We start from the raw sequence: 17,097 nt of genomic DNA on the forward strand, positions 1-17,097 counted from the left end.
ATTAGCGTTCAAGGTGTCACTTGGGGCTGTGGCCTGGCCAGGTACATATGTGAACTGAACTGACCATTATGCCAAGACCTGTCAAGGTCAGCAAGACTCCCTGAAAGGCCCCAGAATCCCTGCTCCCCCCGCAGTGCCTCCTCTGGGACATCCACACCTTTGTTGGGCCCCTTCGGGAGTCTTGTGGCAGCTTTCCCTTTGTCTTCCCTGGGACATTTCCCCAAGGCATAGGTCAGTGTTGGGGGCGGGACTCCCTGGGCTTGCTGCCAGACTAGCCTTCATGGCGCCCTCTGGTGGCCAGTGATCCTGCTGTGCCCTCAGCAGTCAGGGAAAGAAGAGGAAGTGGATCTGTGGAAAGGGCCACTGAGTTCTCTGGCTTATCTAGTGAGCAGCATTTTCTGGTCAGCAAGACACCACACAACCACTCACAGAAGGCACAGAAGCACCACGAGGTACTCTTGGGCCGTGCCTTGTGTTACCGAAATTTCTGTGCAAAGCCTGAGACCACATCCGTTTAACTTGGGGGTCCTCCCCCTCAGATTTAGAATCATGTTTTACCTGCTTTTTCTTCTTTCTGGATTTTTCTCATGTGTTACACAGTTTCTAGAGGGTTCTGAGGGTACAGAGGTCCCGTGCTACAGCTCCAGGCAAGCCAGACCACGATTCTCCGCTAGGAGACTGTTCCCTGTGCAAGCCTGTGTGAGGGCTGGAGGATGCCAAATGGCGAGGAGGAATGCTATTCTTTCCCTACTTGCCATGAGGTGTCGGGCACTAGGTCTGCTATCTGTGTTCTCTTAACCTTGTCCCTCTCCTCCTGGGCATTGATGGGATGCGTCCCCTCCTCCCTGCCAGTTGTGACGGGCCTGGCTTGGTGCTAGGCACATAGCAGGCCACATCCACATAATCACCTTGCTGCGGGAGGACGTAGGGCACCCGGGCTCTCACCTCCCACTTCTGGTCGCTCAGCCGCTTGTGGATAGCTGGGGCTGGAGATGAACCAGTAAGGTAGGCTGGACAGTGGTCAGTGGGGTGGGGCTGGGCAGGCTCATTCATTTTTCATGGTACATGGGCTGAGTCCATGTTGGGCTCCTTGTATGGTGACGGGGACCCTCTTTCCCAGAGCCCCATGAAGCTGACAGACTGAAGATTGAGACCCCATCTGTGGGCTCCTGAGCTCAGGGAGCTTGGCCAATTCTTTTCACCATGCCTCAGCCTCCTTGCCCAGGAGATGGGCTCTCTGCCTCAGGGGTCGTATGTGCGCCATTAAAGAGGCCTTAGGAGAACCAGTGTCCTCCCTGCAGCCCAGAATGAGCTCGCTCAGCCTCTTATGTGCGTCCCCCTCCGTGCACACAGCCAGCATCAGGCTGTAGCATTGGGTGCCGCCTGGGTGGGGGGTGCCGCCCGGGTTGGGGGTGCCACCTGGCCTGGCCACTTCCCTGCCTATGCTTGGAAGCACCATGAGCCCAGCCTGCCCAGGGAGGTGTGCAGCTGGGTCCTGGTGTTGGCCGCTTCCTTGGAGTGACTAATGGCATTTGCCACAGCGTCCAGAGAGCCTGGCCTGCCTGTAGCATGTTGGGCCTCTAGGGTGTCATGTGCCCCAGCAAGATGTTCATCCTTGTTTCATTTGCCGAATACGTGTTTGTGTTTGAATTCTCGGCCTTCTCTTAGACACTGCACTGGCTGACGTGGGCCCCTCTGGTCTCTGGTGGTCACTTCTAAGTCGTTAACCTCTGATAGCTGTGAAAAGTCAGCTCCAGAGGGGAAGAGAAACCTCCACCTGGCCAGTCCCACCCTGAAACTCTTCAGTTGATGAAAAAAGAGAAGTAGGGTCGGCATCCAGGGCTGTGAAGGGTCTTGGCATTTCCCTGCACTGCGCCAGGAGCCTCAGCTGCACTTTCTAGAATGAGGTTTGACAGCACTGGTAAGAGGTGTTTGACCAGTTTTTGTGTGTGTGGCCAGGAGCTGTCTCTGCAGGTAAGAGCACACACAAGATTGAGCCATTAGGTGCCTGCTGCTGCGTCATTTGTAACAGGGGCAATTTGGAAACGGTCTAAAAACTTTCTAAAATGGGGAGTTTCTGGGGAGCCTGGGTGGCTCAGTGGGTTGAACCCTCTGCCTTAGGCTCAGGTCATGGTCCCGGGGTCCTGGGATCGAGCCCCGTGTCGGGCTCTCTGCTCAGCAGGGAGCCTGCTTCCTCCTCTCTCTCTGCCTGCCTCTCTGCCTACTTGTGATCTCTGTCTGTTAAATAAATTAAAAAAAAAAAATTTATAAAATGGGGGGTTTCCGAGTTGGGGGCCAACCATGTGCCAGGGTTGAACAGAGTGCAGGGGCTGTGCGCTCCTTCTCCTGAGCCTCCTGGGTCAGTGAACGCTTGAGGGTGGCTTTTGGAATGCAGGCAGGTGCTTACGGTGCACCCTGGGGCTGGGGTGAGGGACTGCCCCTGGGCAGAAGAGGGTGCTTTGCTCTTGGAAGTCCAGTTCAGCAGTGGTAGTTCTCTTTACCCGGAATATGTTTTATTCTGAAGCTTCCTCTGGAAGTGACAGTAAGTAAGAAAACAAGTGATGTCTACAAACTCCTCTGGACAGAGAGAGAGAAGCTCCTGGTTCGTTGGTGTTTGGGTTCCTGTACATGCCTGTTGCCCTCGTTCTTGCCCAGATGGAATATCAGGTGCTTTCCCCCACCAGTTTTTGCCCCCAAGACTTGCTCTGTCTTTTCACAGACCCCACCTGCACCACAGACGAGGCCCTGCAGACCAGGGCCGGTGGTGGGGGGTGGGGGACCGCAGAGGCAGGCCCTGCTTGGGACAGATTTCAAAGGCAGGAACCTGTGCCCCCTTGCAGACCTCAGAGGCACTCAGGGCCACAAAGGAAGGATAGACCCATTTGCTGCTCCAGGTCTGTGTGCACAGATGCTCGATTAGGTTAATAGTGACCTAACCCAGAGTCCGGGCTGTCGTCAGACACACCCAAACCTGCGTGCTTGGGCCAGCTGAGGGCCACATGGTGTCCCCTGTGGGGCAGCTGAGACTCGGTCTGGAAGGCACCTGGTCCAGCCAAGCAGGGCTGAGTTTTGGGCCACATCCTGGAACTTGTGCCAAGCTCTTCACTGACCCAGAGAAAGCCATGCACTCCTGGGCTGTTCATGCCCCGCTGGCTAATTTCCCTGCCTGGTTCCCGGTGACTGGTAACCAGTAACCATTGTCATTTGGGAGCTTGCAAAGCAGCCTGTTAACCAGGGGATTCCACAGGCCGTGGTAGTGCTGGGAAGGAGCTAGGACTGACAGAACGGGCCATACCAGGCCCCTGGCAAACCTCCCCTCTACTTCCCTCCCTCCCTTACTCAGGTGCTCCCCGCTTTGTCCCAAACGATACCAGAGACCTCATTGTGCATCCTCCCCTGTCATGGGCAGCATCATGTTCTCGTCCATCAGTTTCAAGCCCTGGGTTCCTTATCGTCCTGTGGCTCCAGGAGCTACACAAACCCACTTCTGGGCTCTGTGCTGGGACCCCCCACTTCCAGAATGAATTTTGAAAGTGGGCATACCCACCTGCATGGTAAAGGTTTAGGTGGGGTAAAGGAGTTGGTGTGAAGAGTCCCCCACAGGCCCTACCCAGAGAGAAGCACGGTCACTTTGAGAGTCAGACCTGACCTCCTTCCCTACTCTTAGGGGTGCAGCTCAGTCACTGTCCTGAGCAGACTGAGGTGGAAAATGCCACCTAGGGAGGCCAGATCTCCACCAGAGCCAGGATGGAATAAGGGAGAGGTTCAAGAGTGAGGTGAAGAAGGTGCCCCCCTGCCCCGCCATGGTAGCAGGTGTCTGGCTCCATTGGAAGCTGCTTTTGATTTGCTGACTTGGTGGCGCGTGAGCGTCCTATGGCATTCTGGGCCACTGCGTTGGTGTGCGTCTGGCTCTGGGTGCATCTCCAGCAGTGACCCTTAGCAGCCTGAACCTTGGCCTCTGGGCAGCGTGTTTCCTGCTACTTCTATAAAGGAAAACAGGAGTCACATCCAAGAAGGGATGAGCGGAAGCACAAGGTAGCCCCATGTGTTGGAAAGGAGATCCCATGTGCGGGCAAGACAGGCCCCCACTGCTGGGTCTGGGAGCCACTCTGAGCCAGGCTGGCTCTCACTGTGCATATCCGAACCTCTCCTTGGGGCAGGGACTGACTGTATGCTGGGCAGGTCACTCAGTATTTGGGGACCAACTCTAGGCCAGGTGCATATGCAGGTTCCCTACGGGTGCGTGGACCCTCAGGGTGGAGAGGCAGGGAGGCCATGGAGCGGGGTCAGGAGCAGCATCCCTTCTTACGGCCTGAGCCACTGTGTCCTCAGTGTCAGATAGGCTGAACTGTGACAGTGGAGCAGGGGTGGAATTCAGCTGCGCCGTGTTCAGTCTGGTGCTGATGAAGGGTGTTGGCATGTTCACCTCATTGGAGAGGAAACAGGGTTTGGACATACCGAGGTGGTTTGGCAGCCTGGGGATGAGACCAGAATGTAGCCTGCCTATCTCCTTAACCTCCATTTACCTCTCGTGCCCCCTTGTGTGTTTGCCAGCTGTGATGAGCTCTAGCACCCAAAACCCAGGGATTACTTTATGAGGGGTGACCACTGGGGACAGGGCTCTAGAGGCCCATCCTGCACCCTGAATATGGGCCAGCAACCAGAACATGGGGTCTTCCTACAAGTCGCTCCATAGCCCCTAGGACCTCAACCGAGGGAGGGTTGGTCTGGAATCCTGCAGTGGCCTCTGGGCACAAGGCTGTCCCACCTGTGCTGAGCCCTGCACCTTGGGTGGGACCATTGCTGTCTGTCTGTCTGTCTGCTAGCCAGGCTGGCCATCCCTTCTGCAGAGGCACTGCCCAAAGTGAGGTTTGCATTAACCAAGACATTCATCCTGTGTCACATCTAACCATGTTCCTGCTTTGTTGGGGTGAGTGCTGCCTATTCGTGAGCCCCTCAGGGCCTGCCGGGCTGTGATGGACACTCAGGTGGAGTCTGCATCGCACAGGGGAGCAAGGATTGGGGCATCTTGGCTGCTCCGTGTGCCCTGATGGCTCCCGATGCCCATCTTGTCTCATTTCATCTTCACGCACGTCCCAGGCCAGATCTGCCCCATATGCTGGGCGGGAAGCTGGGTCATGGCCCAGATCAAGGTGGGATCCCTGTCTCTGGGTGTATGTTAAGCACTATGCACTCCTCAGACCGAGATGCCATTGCTGCTTAGAAAGTGCTAGCACATTCTCATTGTGTCAAGTTGTGGGATGGTCTGGGGTCCAGTGGATGGGCCATTCCATGGTTCCCCACCCCCCATGCCCCTGTGTTGTGAACCTCCCAGTGATGTCTCCCGTTCTCTGCACAGCACATCTCCATCCCCCAGCCTGACTGCCCCACAGAGGCACGGACGTTCTCCTTCTACCTCTCCAACATTGGCCGGGACAGCCCCCAGGGCAGCTTCGACTGCATCCAGCAATATGTCTCCAGGTGAGGTCCCACCCGGGCCCAGTGCCCCCTTCTTTTTCTTCTTCTTCTTCTCCTCCTTATTCTTCTTCTTCTTCTTCTTTTACATAAGTTTATTTGTTTAAATAATCTCTACACACAATATGAGCCTTAAACTCAGGACCACGAGATCGAGAGCCGCATGCTCTACAGGCTGAGCCAGCCAGGCTGGCCCGGTGCCTCCTTCCTTTCTCTGACTGAGCCTTGCTGCTTATTTCAGCGTGTCTGGGGCGCGGGTGCAAGTTCTGGCCTGCTGCTGCCCCTGCCCAGGGGCCTGGGTTCCCTTGTTTCTTCCAGATCGAGATGTGCCATGTGGAAACCATGCTGCTCAAGTTAGCCCTGACCCCATTTCCCAACTGAGGGTCATGGGTGGGGGGGGCGGCACAGGCTCCTAGACCTTCTGTCCTTGTCATCCCAGGAGTTCACCTTGGCTCCTGGCCCCTTATCTTACAGCCACGGGGATATTCACCTGGACTGCCTGGGCAGCATCCAGGACAAAATCACAGTGTGTGCCACTGACGACTCCTACCAGAAAGCACGGCAGAGCATGGCACAGGCCGAAGAGGAGACACGGAGCCGTGGGGCCATTGTCATCAAGGCTGGAGGCCGATACCTGGGTGAGGATGAGGCCTGGGACTCCTACCTGTCGGGGGCTCATGCCTGCTGGGCACCTGTGGGGGTGGGGAGCAGGAGAGACTCAGGGCCTGTCCTGGCCAGGAGCTGGAGGTATGGGTTGATAGGTGTGGCCCCAAGCAGGGTGAGCCAGGTCGTTGTTGGATCAAAAATGAAGGTCCCATTACACTGGATGAGTCAGCTGGGGGCTGTGACATCTGTTGATTGCCCAGTTTGGATAAGAGCCCCAAGAATTCTAGGAATTCCAAATCCATGGGCCCCTCTCCCAGGCTCTGGCCTGAGGGATCTCTACCCATCAGAGAGAGAGTGCTCCTTGAGGGCTGCGGTTTGTCCTCCTCTGGCGGTGACCCCTGCCCTCACCTGCCTACCCAACTCCTCCCCAAGACCGACACAGCCAGTGGTAAGGTGCACATGGCGAGATGTACCCTGTGGCAAGAGGCCTGCTGCTGGGTTCGGGCCAGTGAGGGGCTGTCGGGTTGCACCTGGGAAGGAGATGTGTTGACCCCCTGCCGGATGAGAAGCCCCTGGCAGCGCATCATCTGTTTGGAAACAGTTTTGGTGAAGTTGAGACACCCCCAATGGGGAGAGTGTGTTTACTTGTAGGAAGCTTTGTGGCTGCGTTAGGCTTCCCAGCACCTAGGCCCAGACAAATTCATGAGTCATCAGGATTCAAGGCCAGGAGGAAGGGTGTTAGGCCTGAGGGAGACACGAAGTGGCTTACAGCAAATGGCTTTGGGGGCTTTTCTTTTTTAAGAAAAGGTAGGAGGATTTCAAAGACACCCCCCCGCCCCCAAAGGAGCACATGATTTCACTGGCTTGGCGGTGGGATTGACTCTGGACAAAACCCCAGACATCCTTGCAGGAGTCCGTGCCGCCAGTGAACGCTGCATCCAGGAGAATGTGGCTGTGCGTGCTGAGGGAGCCTATGGGATGTGAGCCGCTGCTGGGGACGGAGCCCACCCCCCCCACCCCCCCAGAGCCGCAGCCAGAATCCCAGCATGCTTCCCCTGCCTGCTGTCACCTCGATATGCAAACATGAACGTGCCTACACATCTCCATCAATTTCTGGTCCTTCAGCCTAAAACCGGGACAGAAATGCGGCTTCTTCAGCCACTTAGGATATAGCAAGAGTTTTGCAGTGGTTTCAGTTCTAGCGGAAGCACTTGTCCCCTGGCCTCTGGAGACAGACATGCATGTCCCACTGTGTCAGGCCTCTCCCTGACCCTAAGCCTGACCCTGAGGATTCTGATAGCACTTCTTCCTGTGTTAATTTGACAAATGAGATTTAAGGGATGAGAACAAAAACAAACAACAAAAAAAAAGTCTTCACGGAGAGCTTTCTGGCCCAAGTTCATGAGGCATGCACTGCTCGCCCTTGGCCGTGCATGTTCCTCAGGGGCGGTGCTGCTGTCCAGAGTGGAGTTCACAGTTTCAGAGCAGAGGCCCCTCCGACAGAGCAGAGCTGGAGTCTGTTTGCTCTAGAAGGGGTTGGGGGTCTGGCTGCTGCCCCTGGGACTCTGATCATAGCCATGTCTGCCCAAGAAGTGCCTGATGGGGCTGCAGCCAGGGAGCTGCTCTTACCCTGGCATCTCCAGAGAAGCTACCCAAGTGGCCCGATGTCTTTGTTCAGTCCTCCTTTTTCATAAAAGTGAATGGGGGATCCTGTGGGGCCAGCACAGTGCTGTGATGTGTAGGCTCTGGGGGCACCTGCCTCTGGCCATTCAGGAACCCCACTCTTCTTACTCTCGGCCCCCTCTCCCTGTAGTGGTTGGGCTGCCCGTGATGAAGTCCATTCTGTCTCGTGCAGCTCCCGCTTCTGACGCTAGGGGCCCTGCAAGCCCCTGCTGAGCTGTGTGCGGTCAGCAGGTGGTGCGCTCAGCTGTCCTGGGTCTCCACTGAGCCGCCCAGGCTGGGCCTGGCTCAGACTCCCTTCCCCTGGGGCTGGCGGCCATCGATGGGCATCCTCGCACTCGTTCTGAACTTGGCATCCGCTCCAGGCAGAGGGACACTGAGAGACACCCCCTCACCCCCTCACATCCCTAATGCCTTGGCTCTTGTTGCAGGCAAGAAGGTTCAGTTTCGGAAACCAGCCCCGGGGGCCACGGACGCTGTCCCCTCCCGGAAGCGGGCGACTCCCATCAACCTGGCCAGTGCCATCAAGAAGAGCAATGTTGGTGGCATTAGCGGGGGCAGTGGGGTGTCTCAGAGGCCTTTCCGCGACCGGGTGCTGCACCTCCTGGCGCTGAGGCCCTACCGGAAGGCCGAGCTGTTGCTGCGGCTGCAGAAGGACGGCCTGGCCCAGGCGGACAAGGATGCGCTGGATGGCCTCCTCCAGCAGGTTCGTGCTTGCCCGGGGCCAGGTTGAGGGTCCAGTCAGCCTTGAGTGGCTTCTGCACCGGGTCTGGACACAGGGCGGCTTGGGAAGGGCCCTTCCCGGGGTCTCTTCCAGGAGTCTCAACTTGCCTCAGAGCCTCGGCCTTCTTGGTTAGGACGTGCTTAGGGCTGTCACGGACACGTCCCTGGTCGTGGTGCTTGCTGTCCAGTGGCCCTGAGGTTGGTTAGCGTGAGGTCAGCACCCTAGTCCGCACTGTCTGCGAGCACACAGGCAGCAGGCACAGCACACAGGGTCCTGGACATCAGTTGCCCAGTGACTGTAGAGTCCAGATAAGCCTGGGTAACCGCAGAGCTCAGCCTCCTCAGTCAGGCAGCTTCCCTGCCACTCACCAGCCGTGGCCCTGGGCAAGGGGCTTCACTTGTGGACCCTCCGGCTGCTATGTGCGGCTGCAGCTTGACTGCAGCACCTCGTGCGGGGTGGGAGGCTGAGCGGGGGCGGGGATCGTGATGTCAGCAGATGGAGCCTATTACGGAAGAGTTCAGGCCTTGGAGCAAAAGCTGTAGGCCTGGCTGCTTCCCCTACACCCTTCCCTGTCTCCCAGAGCCCGTGGAGGGAGCTGGAGGACCCCCGGGAAGGTGAACAGTTTGTTCTGGCCTCGCCACGTCAGCTGGACCATGCAGCTGCCTCGGGGCCCTGCCGAGAGGTTCACTTGGCTGGCAGTGGACAGTCCCGTCCTGTGGAGGAGGCACGGCTGAACCTCGAGGGGTTCTGTCCTCCAGCTCACTTGCCTCCCTTACATCCTGCCTCAGATGCTCTGGGCGCAGTGTAAAACTCACATGCTGTGATAGTGAGTAGTTGTGTCTGAAGATGAGCTATGGGGCTCGCTGCCCCTCGTGTCACTGGGACTCTGGCCTCGGGGGTGCCGCTTGCCGGGAAACTGTGGATTTGGCCTCTTTTGTTTTGTTTAAGGGTGCGTGTGAAGGCAGGAGGGAGGTGGCCAGAGGGAGAGAGAATTCTAAGCAGGCTCCATGTCCAGCACGGAGCCCAACACGGGGCTCGATCTCACGACCCTGAGATCATGATGAAATCAGGAGTCAGCTGCCTAACCAACTGAGCCACCCAGGTGCCCCTGGATTTGGCCTCTTGAGCCACTCTCCCCCACCTGGAGGTAGTGCAGGTGAGGACCAAGCTGCGCAGTTCTCCCTCTGAGCATACGAGTTGGCTCAAGGCTTGTTTAGAAGATAGACGTGTGGCTTCGTGGCTCAGAAGTTTTCTTTGGCAGAGGGGCCTATCAAAGCATCCAGAAAGCTCCAGAACCAGGAATGATGTTCTGAGGGGGTTGGTTTCCTTGGAAGGTCACAGGTGTCAGCCTTATCCTTGGGAACTCAAAGGAGGCACAGTGGAGGCCCTTCCCCTGGGCTGGAACTCGGAGAGAATGAGGCAGGGCTGGCAAAATGCCGGGTCTTTAGACGTGAGCCAGCATTGTCCCTGGGTGTGCTGCAGCCGACGCTGCTGGCCGGTCAGGCTGCCATCAGCCCCTACTGTGGCATTCTTGGAAATGGCCCTTGCTCCCATCTTCCTCTCTCGCCCTGTTTGTGCCCAGAATAAAGAAGAAGCACATGAGCCCCTCACATGCAGAATGTGGAACTTGGCTGACCAAGCACACAGTTAACATCTGAGATTTACTCTCTGAGCAACCCTCGAGTGCAGCCAGCAGGCCAGGCTCGGTTTTCGAAGAGCTGGGGATCTGTTGGTACTGACGTCATTCTGCCCGGGGTGCCTGCTTTTCTAACCTCTGAGATGCTGCCGTTGCTCCCAGCCCTTGCCCGGGATCAGAGAGGCCCCGTGCTGGGCTCCAGCTTCTCTGGTTGATTCGGATTCAGCAGCCTTCTGTGGGGCAGCTTATCTGGTGTCTGTGGGCAGAACATCCCACCTTTTCTACTCTCTTTTCTTCTGAATGGCCCCGTCTGCTTTGTGCTTCTGTATTTACTACCCAGCGTGTCCTCCCTGGGGGCTGGGTGCAGTAGCAGGACCCCAGTAGCTTGAGGAAGGGAAAGGTCTCAGGGGATACTGTGGGCTGGTCATTTCCAGCCTCCCCACCAAGGGATCAGGGATTCCAATGAGCAGCACAGATGAAATCACACTCTTCAAAGGCACCTTCTCTCTTCCTTCTGTGAAAACATCTGTCTCCGGTGCTGGCGGGGCCTCAGAGAAGCCTGGAGGCTCATCCTCTGTGGGAGGGAGTGTGGACGGGTGGGTGGCTCTTCTGGGGAGCATTTTAGCAAACTGCATCAAGAGCTGTAAAAATGTTCAGAGCCTTTGACCCACTCATCCCACTTCTGGGAAGCTGGCCGAAGGAAGCCGTCGCCAGCGTGGGAGAACCTGCACACAATGGTGTCTGTTTAAGCTACAGAGAAACTGGAAATGGCATCCAGTGCAGATGCTTAGTGGAATATTACTCAGCCATTAAAAAACGCTCCCTGTGGAAACCCTTGTGACCTGGAGTCCCCTTAGAAGCCCGTGGTAGTGAAAACGGCTGCTGCCACGCCAGCTCCCCAACAGCCGCGCACCATGGGCCCAGCGAGGCCGGCACAGGGGCTCCTGCTTGGGAGCAGGGCCTGAACTTCTTCAAGTGCCCTTAAGGTCGACTTTCTGAGTCCATCTTTGCCATCTTGGTGACAAGCTCGGCCATTGTTAATCAGCCTGAGCAGGGCTAGCTGGCTGCGGGGAAGATGGACTTAGCCTGGCCCCTGAGGGCCCCGGCTCCCCCACCCGCCGCCGTCTCTGCCACAGGAGTGCATGTCCAAGAGGGGGTGTCCGTCTCTTCAGACTGCTCTACTGGAATAACATAAACTGGGAGGCTCATGAACAACAGACGTTTACTCCTTGTGGTTCTGGAGGCTGGGAAGTCTTAAGATCAAGGTGCCAGAAGATTGGGTGATTGCTGAGGACCCCCTTCCCAGATCACAGACTGTCTTCTCATGGTGTTACCACATGGCAGGGGTGGGGAGGGAGGTTCTAGAGTCTCTTTTACAGGGACACTGTTCCCATTCATGAGGGCTCCACCCTGATGACCTGATCACCTTCCAGAGGCTCCACCTCCTAATACCTCATTTTGGGTGCTGAGATTTAACATGAATTTTGGTAAGACGTAAACCTTCAGTCCATAACAGGGGAGGCCGGTGCTGGGGTCCTGGGAGTGTAGATGGCAGCCCCGCCTGCTTTGGAGCCGACGTGTCTTCTAGCAGCTGTAAGACCTGGGTGTCAGGACCTGGTGTTCTGATCCTTTTGCAACCCAAGGCTTGTTGCCCCAGTGTGCAGGGGATTGGGGGAGTGCTGTCCTCTTTCCCCTTGTGTGTCTCTGCCCCCCAGCCTCCATCACCTACTTTCAGTAACTTCTGCCTCTCCTAGGCTTCCGGCAAGGTGATCCTGTCTCTGTCTTACAGGTGGCCAACGTGAATGCCAAGGATGGTACGTGCACGTTGAAGGACTGTGTATATAAGGACGTGCAGAAGGACTGGCCTGGCTACTCGGAAGGGGACCAGCAGCTGTTGAAGCGGATGCTTGTCCGGTAATGCCGCCTCCTGTGCCTGGGCATGTCTCCGCACCCTGGTTCTGGGACAGATGGCATCCTGAGGGTGCTAGGGTGGCCTTGTGTGGTCCCGAAGGTCATAGGGCCCTTGAGCAGGATGGAGGGATCTGTGGAGACTCTCTGGCAGTCTTTCCCACTACTTGGGACACCTCAGGGTCGGGCCAGCACCTGCTGAGTGGAGTGAAGGGTGCAAGTCATGCACCAGAGCCCCAGAGTGCCCACACAGGACGCTTCAGTCCGCTCTGCTTGTTCCACGCTTCCTTTCCCGTCAAGCGCCCTTCCAAAACCTTCGCAGCCCCACAGGCTTGGGCTGCAGGCCGCCTCTTTCTTTAAAAGAACCTCCCAAGAACTTGAAGCAGAGAGAAACAAAGCAAAACAAAACTCCCCACAGGCGTGATTAAGTAGCATTAATTAAACACATTCCCTTTCAGATTAATTGGGACCTGAGGTCAGGAGTGGCCTTGGTGGCTCAGGGGAGGAGTGGTTAAGTAGGTCCCTGCCTGGCTCAGGCGAGCAGTTAATGATTTCCTTCTCTATGATGCCTGGCGGGAGTGCGGGCTGTGAAGCGCCGCTTGGAGCAGGCTGATACACTAATTAGTCTTTAAATGATTTCTCAGGGACTTGAGTTATTTATGTGGTTGTGGGTTTTTTTGTTTTTTTTTTTTAAGTTCAGCTGTTTAAAGCAGTAATTGCATGTAGACTTGGGGCTACTCTAGGTGAACCCAGAGTTCCTCCTCAGCCCTGCAGGGCACTCCTCCCCAAGCCAGTACCTGCTTCCGAACCAGCCTGGGGTCACCATTCCCCATTGTCCAAAGGTCGTGGGGGGCTTGAGGAGCTGTTCTCATCAGAAGACCGCTCCCACCCCCATCCTCTTTCTGGCGTTTCCTGTTGCCGCAGCTAAACACGCCTGGGGTTGGATCTGTCACCTACAGGTGTTTTGATCCATCAGACATTTTTGGACAAAGAGTCTGGTATTGAATTGGTCAAATTTACCCACCCAAGTGCTTTGAGGTGACAAGGCACACATTAGGGACACTGCAAGGCTATTCCTGCCCTCCCTTCAGAGCCTCTTGCTGGGTAGCTGCTGTTCTCAGAACCCGAGGGCCTTGGCCGCACAGAGCACTCCAGAAGGAGCATGGCGGAGAGCAAGTAGCCTTGTTGTGTGTTGGTGTGTAGGTGGGGTCAGTAGGAATCTCGGCTCTGGAGCTTTGTGTCATTCCGGGCTCCTCCCTGTTCCTCCCTGCTCCACTGAGTGAGCTGCCGGGCCTTGTGTGAACCCAGGGCCCTCAGCCTTCACCTGGACAAGCATGGCCAGCGAGGCCAGCACCGGGGCCCCGACTGGGGATCAGCCATGCCAGAAACCGCTTGTTGCCAACAGCACCTGCTGTCCTTGGAAGCTTGGGCCGGTTGGTGTGCAAAGGTCACCGTCGGCATCCTCGATGCCAGCAACCACACTGAAGGTTACCCAGCCACCCGTCTGCACACTTTTTTTCCTTCAGTTTAGGTTTTCCCTCCCTGAAGAAAACCCAATTTATAGTGGTTCTTGAAGCCTCGCAGCAAGAAGGAAAAATAAGGCCTTGGGGTATTTCTGCCGCTGAGGATTGGTATCACCCCAGAAGCTGGGCTGCCTCCTTTTCCTACAGCTTGTTCAAAATCATACCTGACCTAAGTATGTTGATGCTTCCAGGGTCAGCCTGGGCCCCTGAGGCTCGGCTCTACATGGACACCTGCTGCCACCATCATTTTTTTTTTTTTTAAAGATTTATTTAAGGAGAGAGAGTGTGTGCATCTGCCACCATCATTTTGATTCTCCCTCTGTGTTTCTCTTTCCCGTGTGTGGGGCTGCTGGGGCCTGTCCTGTCCCGGGTGTTCCAGGGCACCACGAGGCCTTGGCAGCCGTGCCCAGCCCTGTAGTCACTCTCCTTGTGTCTGTCTTTTGTGCCAAGGCCATACTGTGTTGACTGTTATGACTTTATAGTAGATCTTGAAATCTGGGATTGTGAGGCCTCCAGCCTTGTTCTTCTTTCTCACAATTCAGTGGTGTGAATTACATTCGCAGTGTTGTACAGCTTCTACCTGTACTAGTTCCAGAACACGTGCCCCAAAATAGAACCCCACATGTCAGCAGATACTCCCGTGCCCCTGCCCCTCAGCCCCTGGCAACCACGAATCTTTTGGTCTCTGCGGATTTGCCTATTCTGGATGTTTCCTATCAGTGGGATCTTTGGGACTTTTGGATCTTTGGCCTTTTGTGACTGCCTTCTGTCTGTGTACGGTTAGGGTTCACATAGGCCGTAACATGTATCAGAGCTTCGTTCCTTTACGTGTGCTGCGTGGGTATCTGGTGTGCATGGAGATCCACCACAGTTGTCCATCTGCTCGTCTGCTGATGCACCCTGGGGCCATCTCTGCCTCCCAGCATTGTGGCTGGGGTTCTATGAACATTTGTGTACGAGGATCTGTATGGACGTGGATTCTCCATTCTCTCAAGGGGGAGTGGAGTTGAGGTTTTTGCGAAACTGCCAGACTTTTTTCCACAACAGCTCCCGCTTCAGTGACACACATGGAGGTTTCTAGTTTCCCCCACTTTCTCACCAACACTTGTTCTTTTCCATTCTTGTTTTGTTTTATTCCAGCCCTCCTAGTGGGTGTGAGGTAATATCTCCTTGTGGTTCTGACTTGCATTTTCCTGATGACCAGTCACGCGTACTTGTTAGTGTGCTTACTGGCCATTTGTATATCGTCTTTGGAGAAATTCTATTCAAGTCCTTTGTCTTTCTGGGGATATTGAGGCTGGTGTTTCTATTGTGGATTTAAAGTTTTCATTTGCTTAGAGAGTCTCTCTTTGCTTTCAAATGCTTTCTCTTGTCTCTTTTGGACTCTGACATTTGTTACCTGGAGGCCTCGGTGCAGCCCTTTAAGGCTTTTCTGAGTGGCTCCGTCCCCTCAGGAGGGCTGCCGAGGTTTCTCTGAACCCGCCATGGGCCTCTCTGTTTCCTCAGTCTCCTGAGGCCACACCTCTGTCCATCCCATGGTCTAGGTGTGTCTGGAGTAGCCTGGCCTGCTAGGACACACTGTGGGTTCCTTCCCCACAGCCCCAGAGCAGACCGGGAACAGCCCTGCAGGAGCCCCTTCTGTGAGGTCTCTGAGCCTCTGATCTCCAGGCTGGGGGGGGTGGTATGGCCTAGGGCCCCATTTCCTTGGATCCTGTAAGATAGTCACCGTGTCTGCTTTCAGCGTTAGATCGTGCTGCTCTCTTTTCCCTTCCTCCTTCATGCATTTTCAGTGGGGGCTGGAAAGAGAGCAGATGGAAAGGGTTGCACTTGCTTCTGTGTGGCTGGACAGCAGATGTGAGCCGCCTCGGCCGCGGCCAGTGCTTGCATGCTGCAGGCACTTGCCCTGGGGCTGTCCTTATATTTGGGGCCACCACGGAGGGGACAGCAGCAGAGGCCTGTCACGTGGCCATCGGTCAAGGAGGTCTACTCGGCTCGTCACTACTTGGCAGTGCAGACAGGGTCCCCGTAGCCCCAGACCCCAGCTGGGCATGGAGGGCCTGCGGTCCCACGCACTGCACCGGGCTGGCTGCTGGGCTCCCATGAGACTCGCAGCCTTGGAATATGAGAGGGGATCAGAGAGTGGCCTCAAGCCAGGGTCCCTAGTGGGGCCTCCATCTGCCCTTTGAGTGTCACGGTGTCTTTTCTTGTCCTTAGCTCACTGTTGTGCTCGGGTACTGTAGGCTGGTGACTGCCCCTGTCATCCTTGAGGAGATACTGTCATGTTGGCTCCCAGGAAGGTGGGACCTGAAACCAGGAGTCCTTTCTGTCAGGCTAGGGCATCTCAGTCCCCTGCAGCATCTTCTAAGGTTTCTGCAGTAAGCATTATTAGGATGAATAATTGCTTTTTAAAGGAGGGGCTGGTGCTCGAATGTGCCCAGCTCCCGCAGGGACATAGCACAGAGCTTGAATATCCAGTCAGTTTTACTTGGGTCTCTGGTCTCCACAGTAACGGGTGTCTGGATGAGCGGGTGGCCCACTGAGCCTTCTCTGGGCACACAGGACTCCAGGTGGGCCATCCTCCGGGCTGTGGGTGAGCCTGTTGGGGGGGATGTGTTCGGGCTGCTCTCTGCCCACCATGCCCTTAGGTACCCCATGTACTCGGCCCTGCTCTGGTTCATTGGGACAGCGGGCCCACCCTGAATCACTGGTGTAGGGCACACAGTGTGGCATCAGCGGGAAGGCAGGTTGTGGGGCTGTACAGCTACCCCGCCTCTCCTCCCGTAGGAAGCTGTGTCAGCCGCAGAGTGCCGTTGGCCTGCCTGGAGACCCCGCTGCCGCCAGTCCTCCCAGGGAACATGGAAACTCAGCCTCACCCCCTCAGGTAGGAGCAGTGGGCCAGGCTGGGACAAGGCGCAGTGGTGGTGAGGGAGGAGGGGGGGCGAGGGGCCCGTGGGCCAGGCCTGAGCTGTGTTAGGGCAGCCCATGAGGCCCTTGCTTCAGAGGCAGATGTTTTCTTCGGTGAATGAGCAACTGCCTGGCCTTCCCCAGACTGGGCCCGGGCCCTCGGTGCAGTTCCATCGAATGTTCCTGGGTGTTGTGGCCAAGGGAGGGCAGGCTCCCGGATTGCCCTGAGGCCCGTGCTCTGTGTACAGCAGGCATGGCAGGTGCACTGGCCTCCCAGGGCTGTCATGAAGGTTCCGTAGAATCAAGTGGGCCAGCTGCAGGCGCAGGGCCCTGTGAGCAGTGACCACTGCTGGTTCAGTCAGTAGTCAGGATGGGTGCTCAGGTGTCCCCACCTGTGCGCTCTGGCTCGTGAGTCCCTGACCCTAAGTCCCTTATTTCCCCCCTTCTCTCCTTCGGCCTGGAAGCTCCCAGCACATGTCCAAGGCCCTGAATCCTCCTTGTGGAGAGGTCAGGTCTGTGCCTGCCCTGGCTCTGGGCCAAAGCAGAGGGCTGACAGCCTCCTTACCCTGTTCCCTCTCCCCGATGGTGGGCCTGCCACCTTGCTTTCTCTAGCCATTTCCCAGGGTCTGGGCAATCCATGG

The 17,097-nt window shown here is 56.5% G+C and overlaps 1 protein-coding gene across 1 annotated transcript in view; it reads left to right on the forward strand.

Annotated features, from left to right (window-relative positions):
- Positions 1–17,097, forward strand: part of ELL (elongation factor for RNA polymerase II) — a 74,389-nt gene that overhangs the window by 48,041 nt on the left and 9,251 nt on the right. Inside the window, exons 3-7 of the mRNA XM_080809896.1 lie at positions 5,360–5,481; positions 5,950–6,113; positions 8,193–8,467; positions 11,911–12,035; positions 16,337–16,433. Coding sequence (XP_080666022.1) covers positions 5,360–5,481; positions 5,950–6,113; positions 8,193–8,467; positions 11,911–12,035; positions 16,337–16,433 — 783 coding nt within the window. The remainder of the gene's footprint in view (positions 1–5,359; positions 5,482–5,949; positions 6,114–8,192; positions 8,468–11,910; positions 12,036–16,336; positions 16,434–17,097) is intronic.

The sequence above is a fragment of the Martes martes genome (assembly GCF_963455335.1).
Source record: "Martes martes genome assembly, chromosome: 1".
Taxonomy (NCBI): domain Eukaryota; kingdom Metazoa; phylum Chordata; class Mammalia; order Carnivora; family Mustelidae; genus Martes; species Martes martes.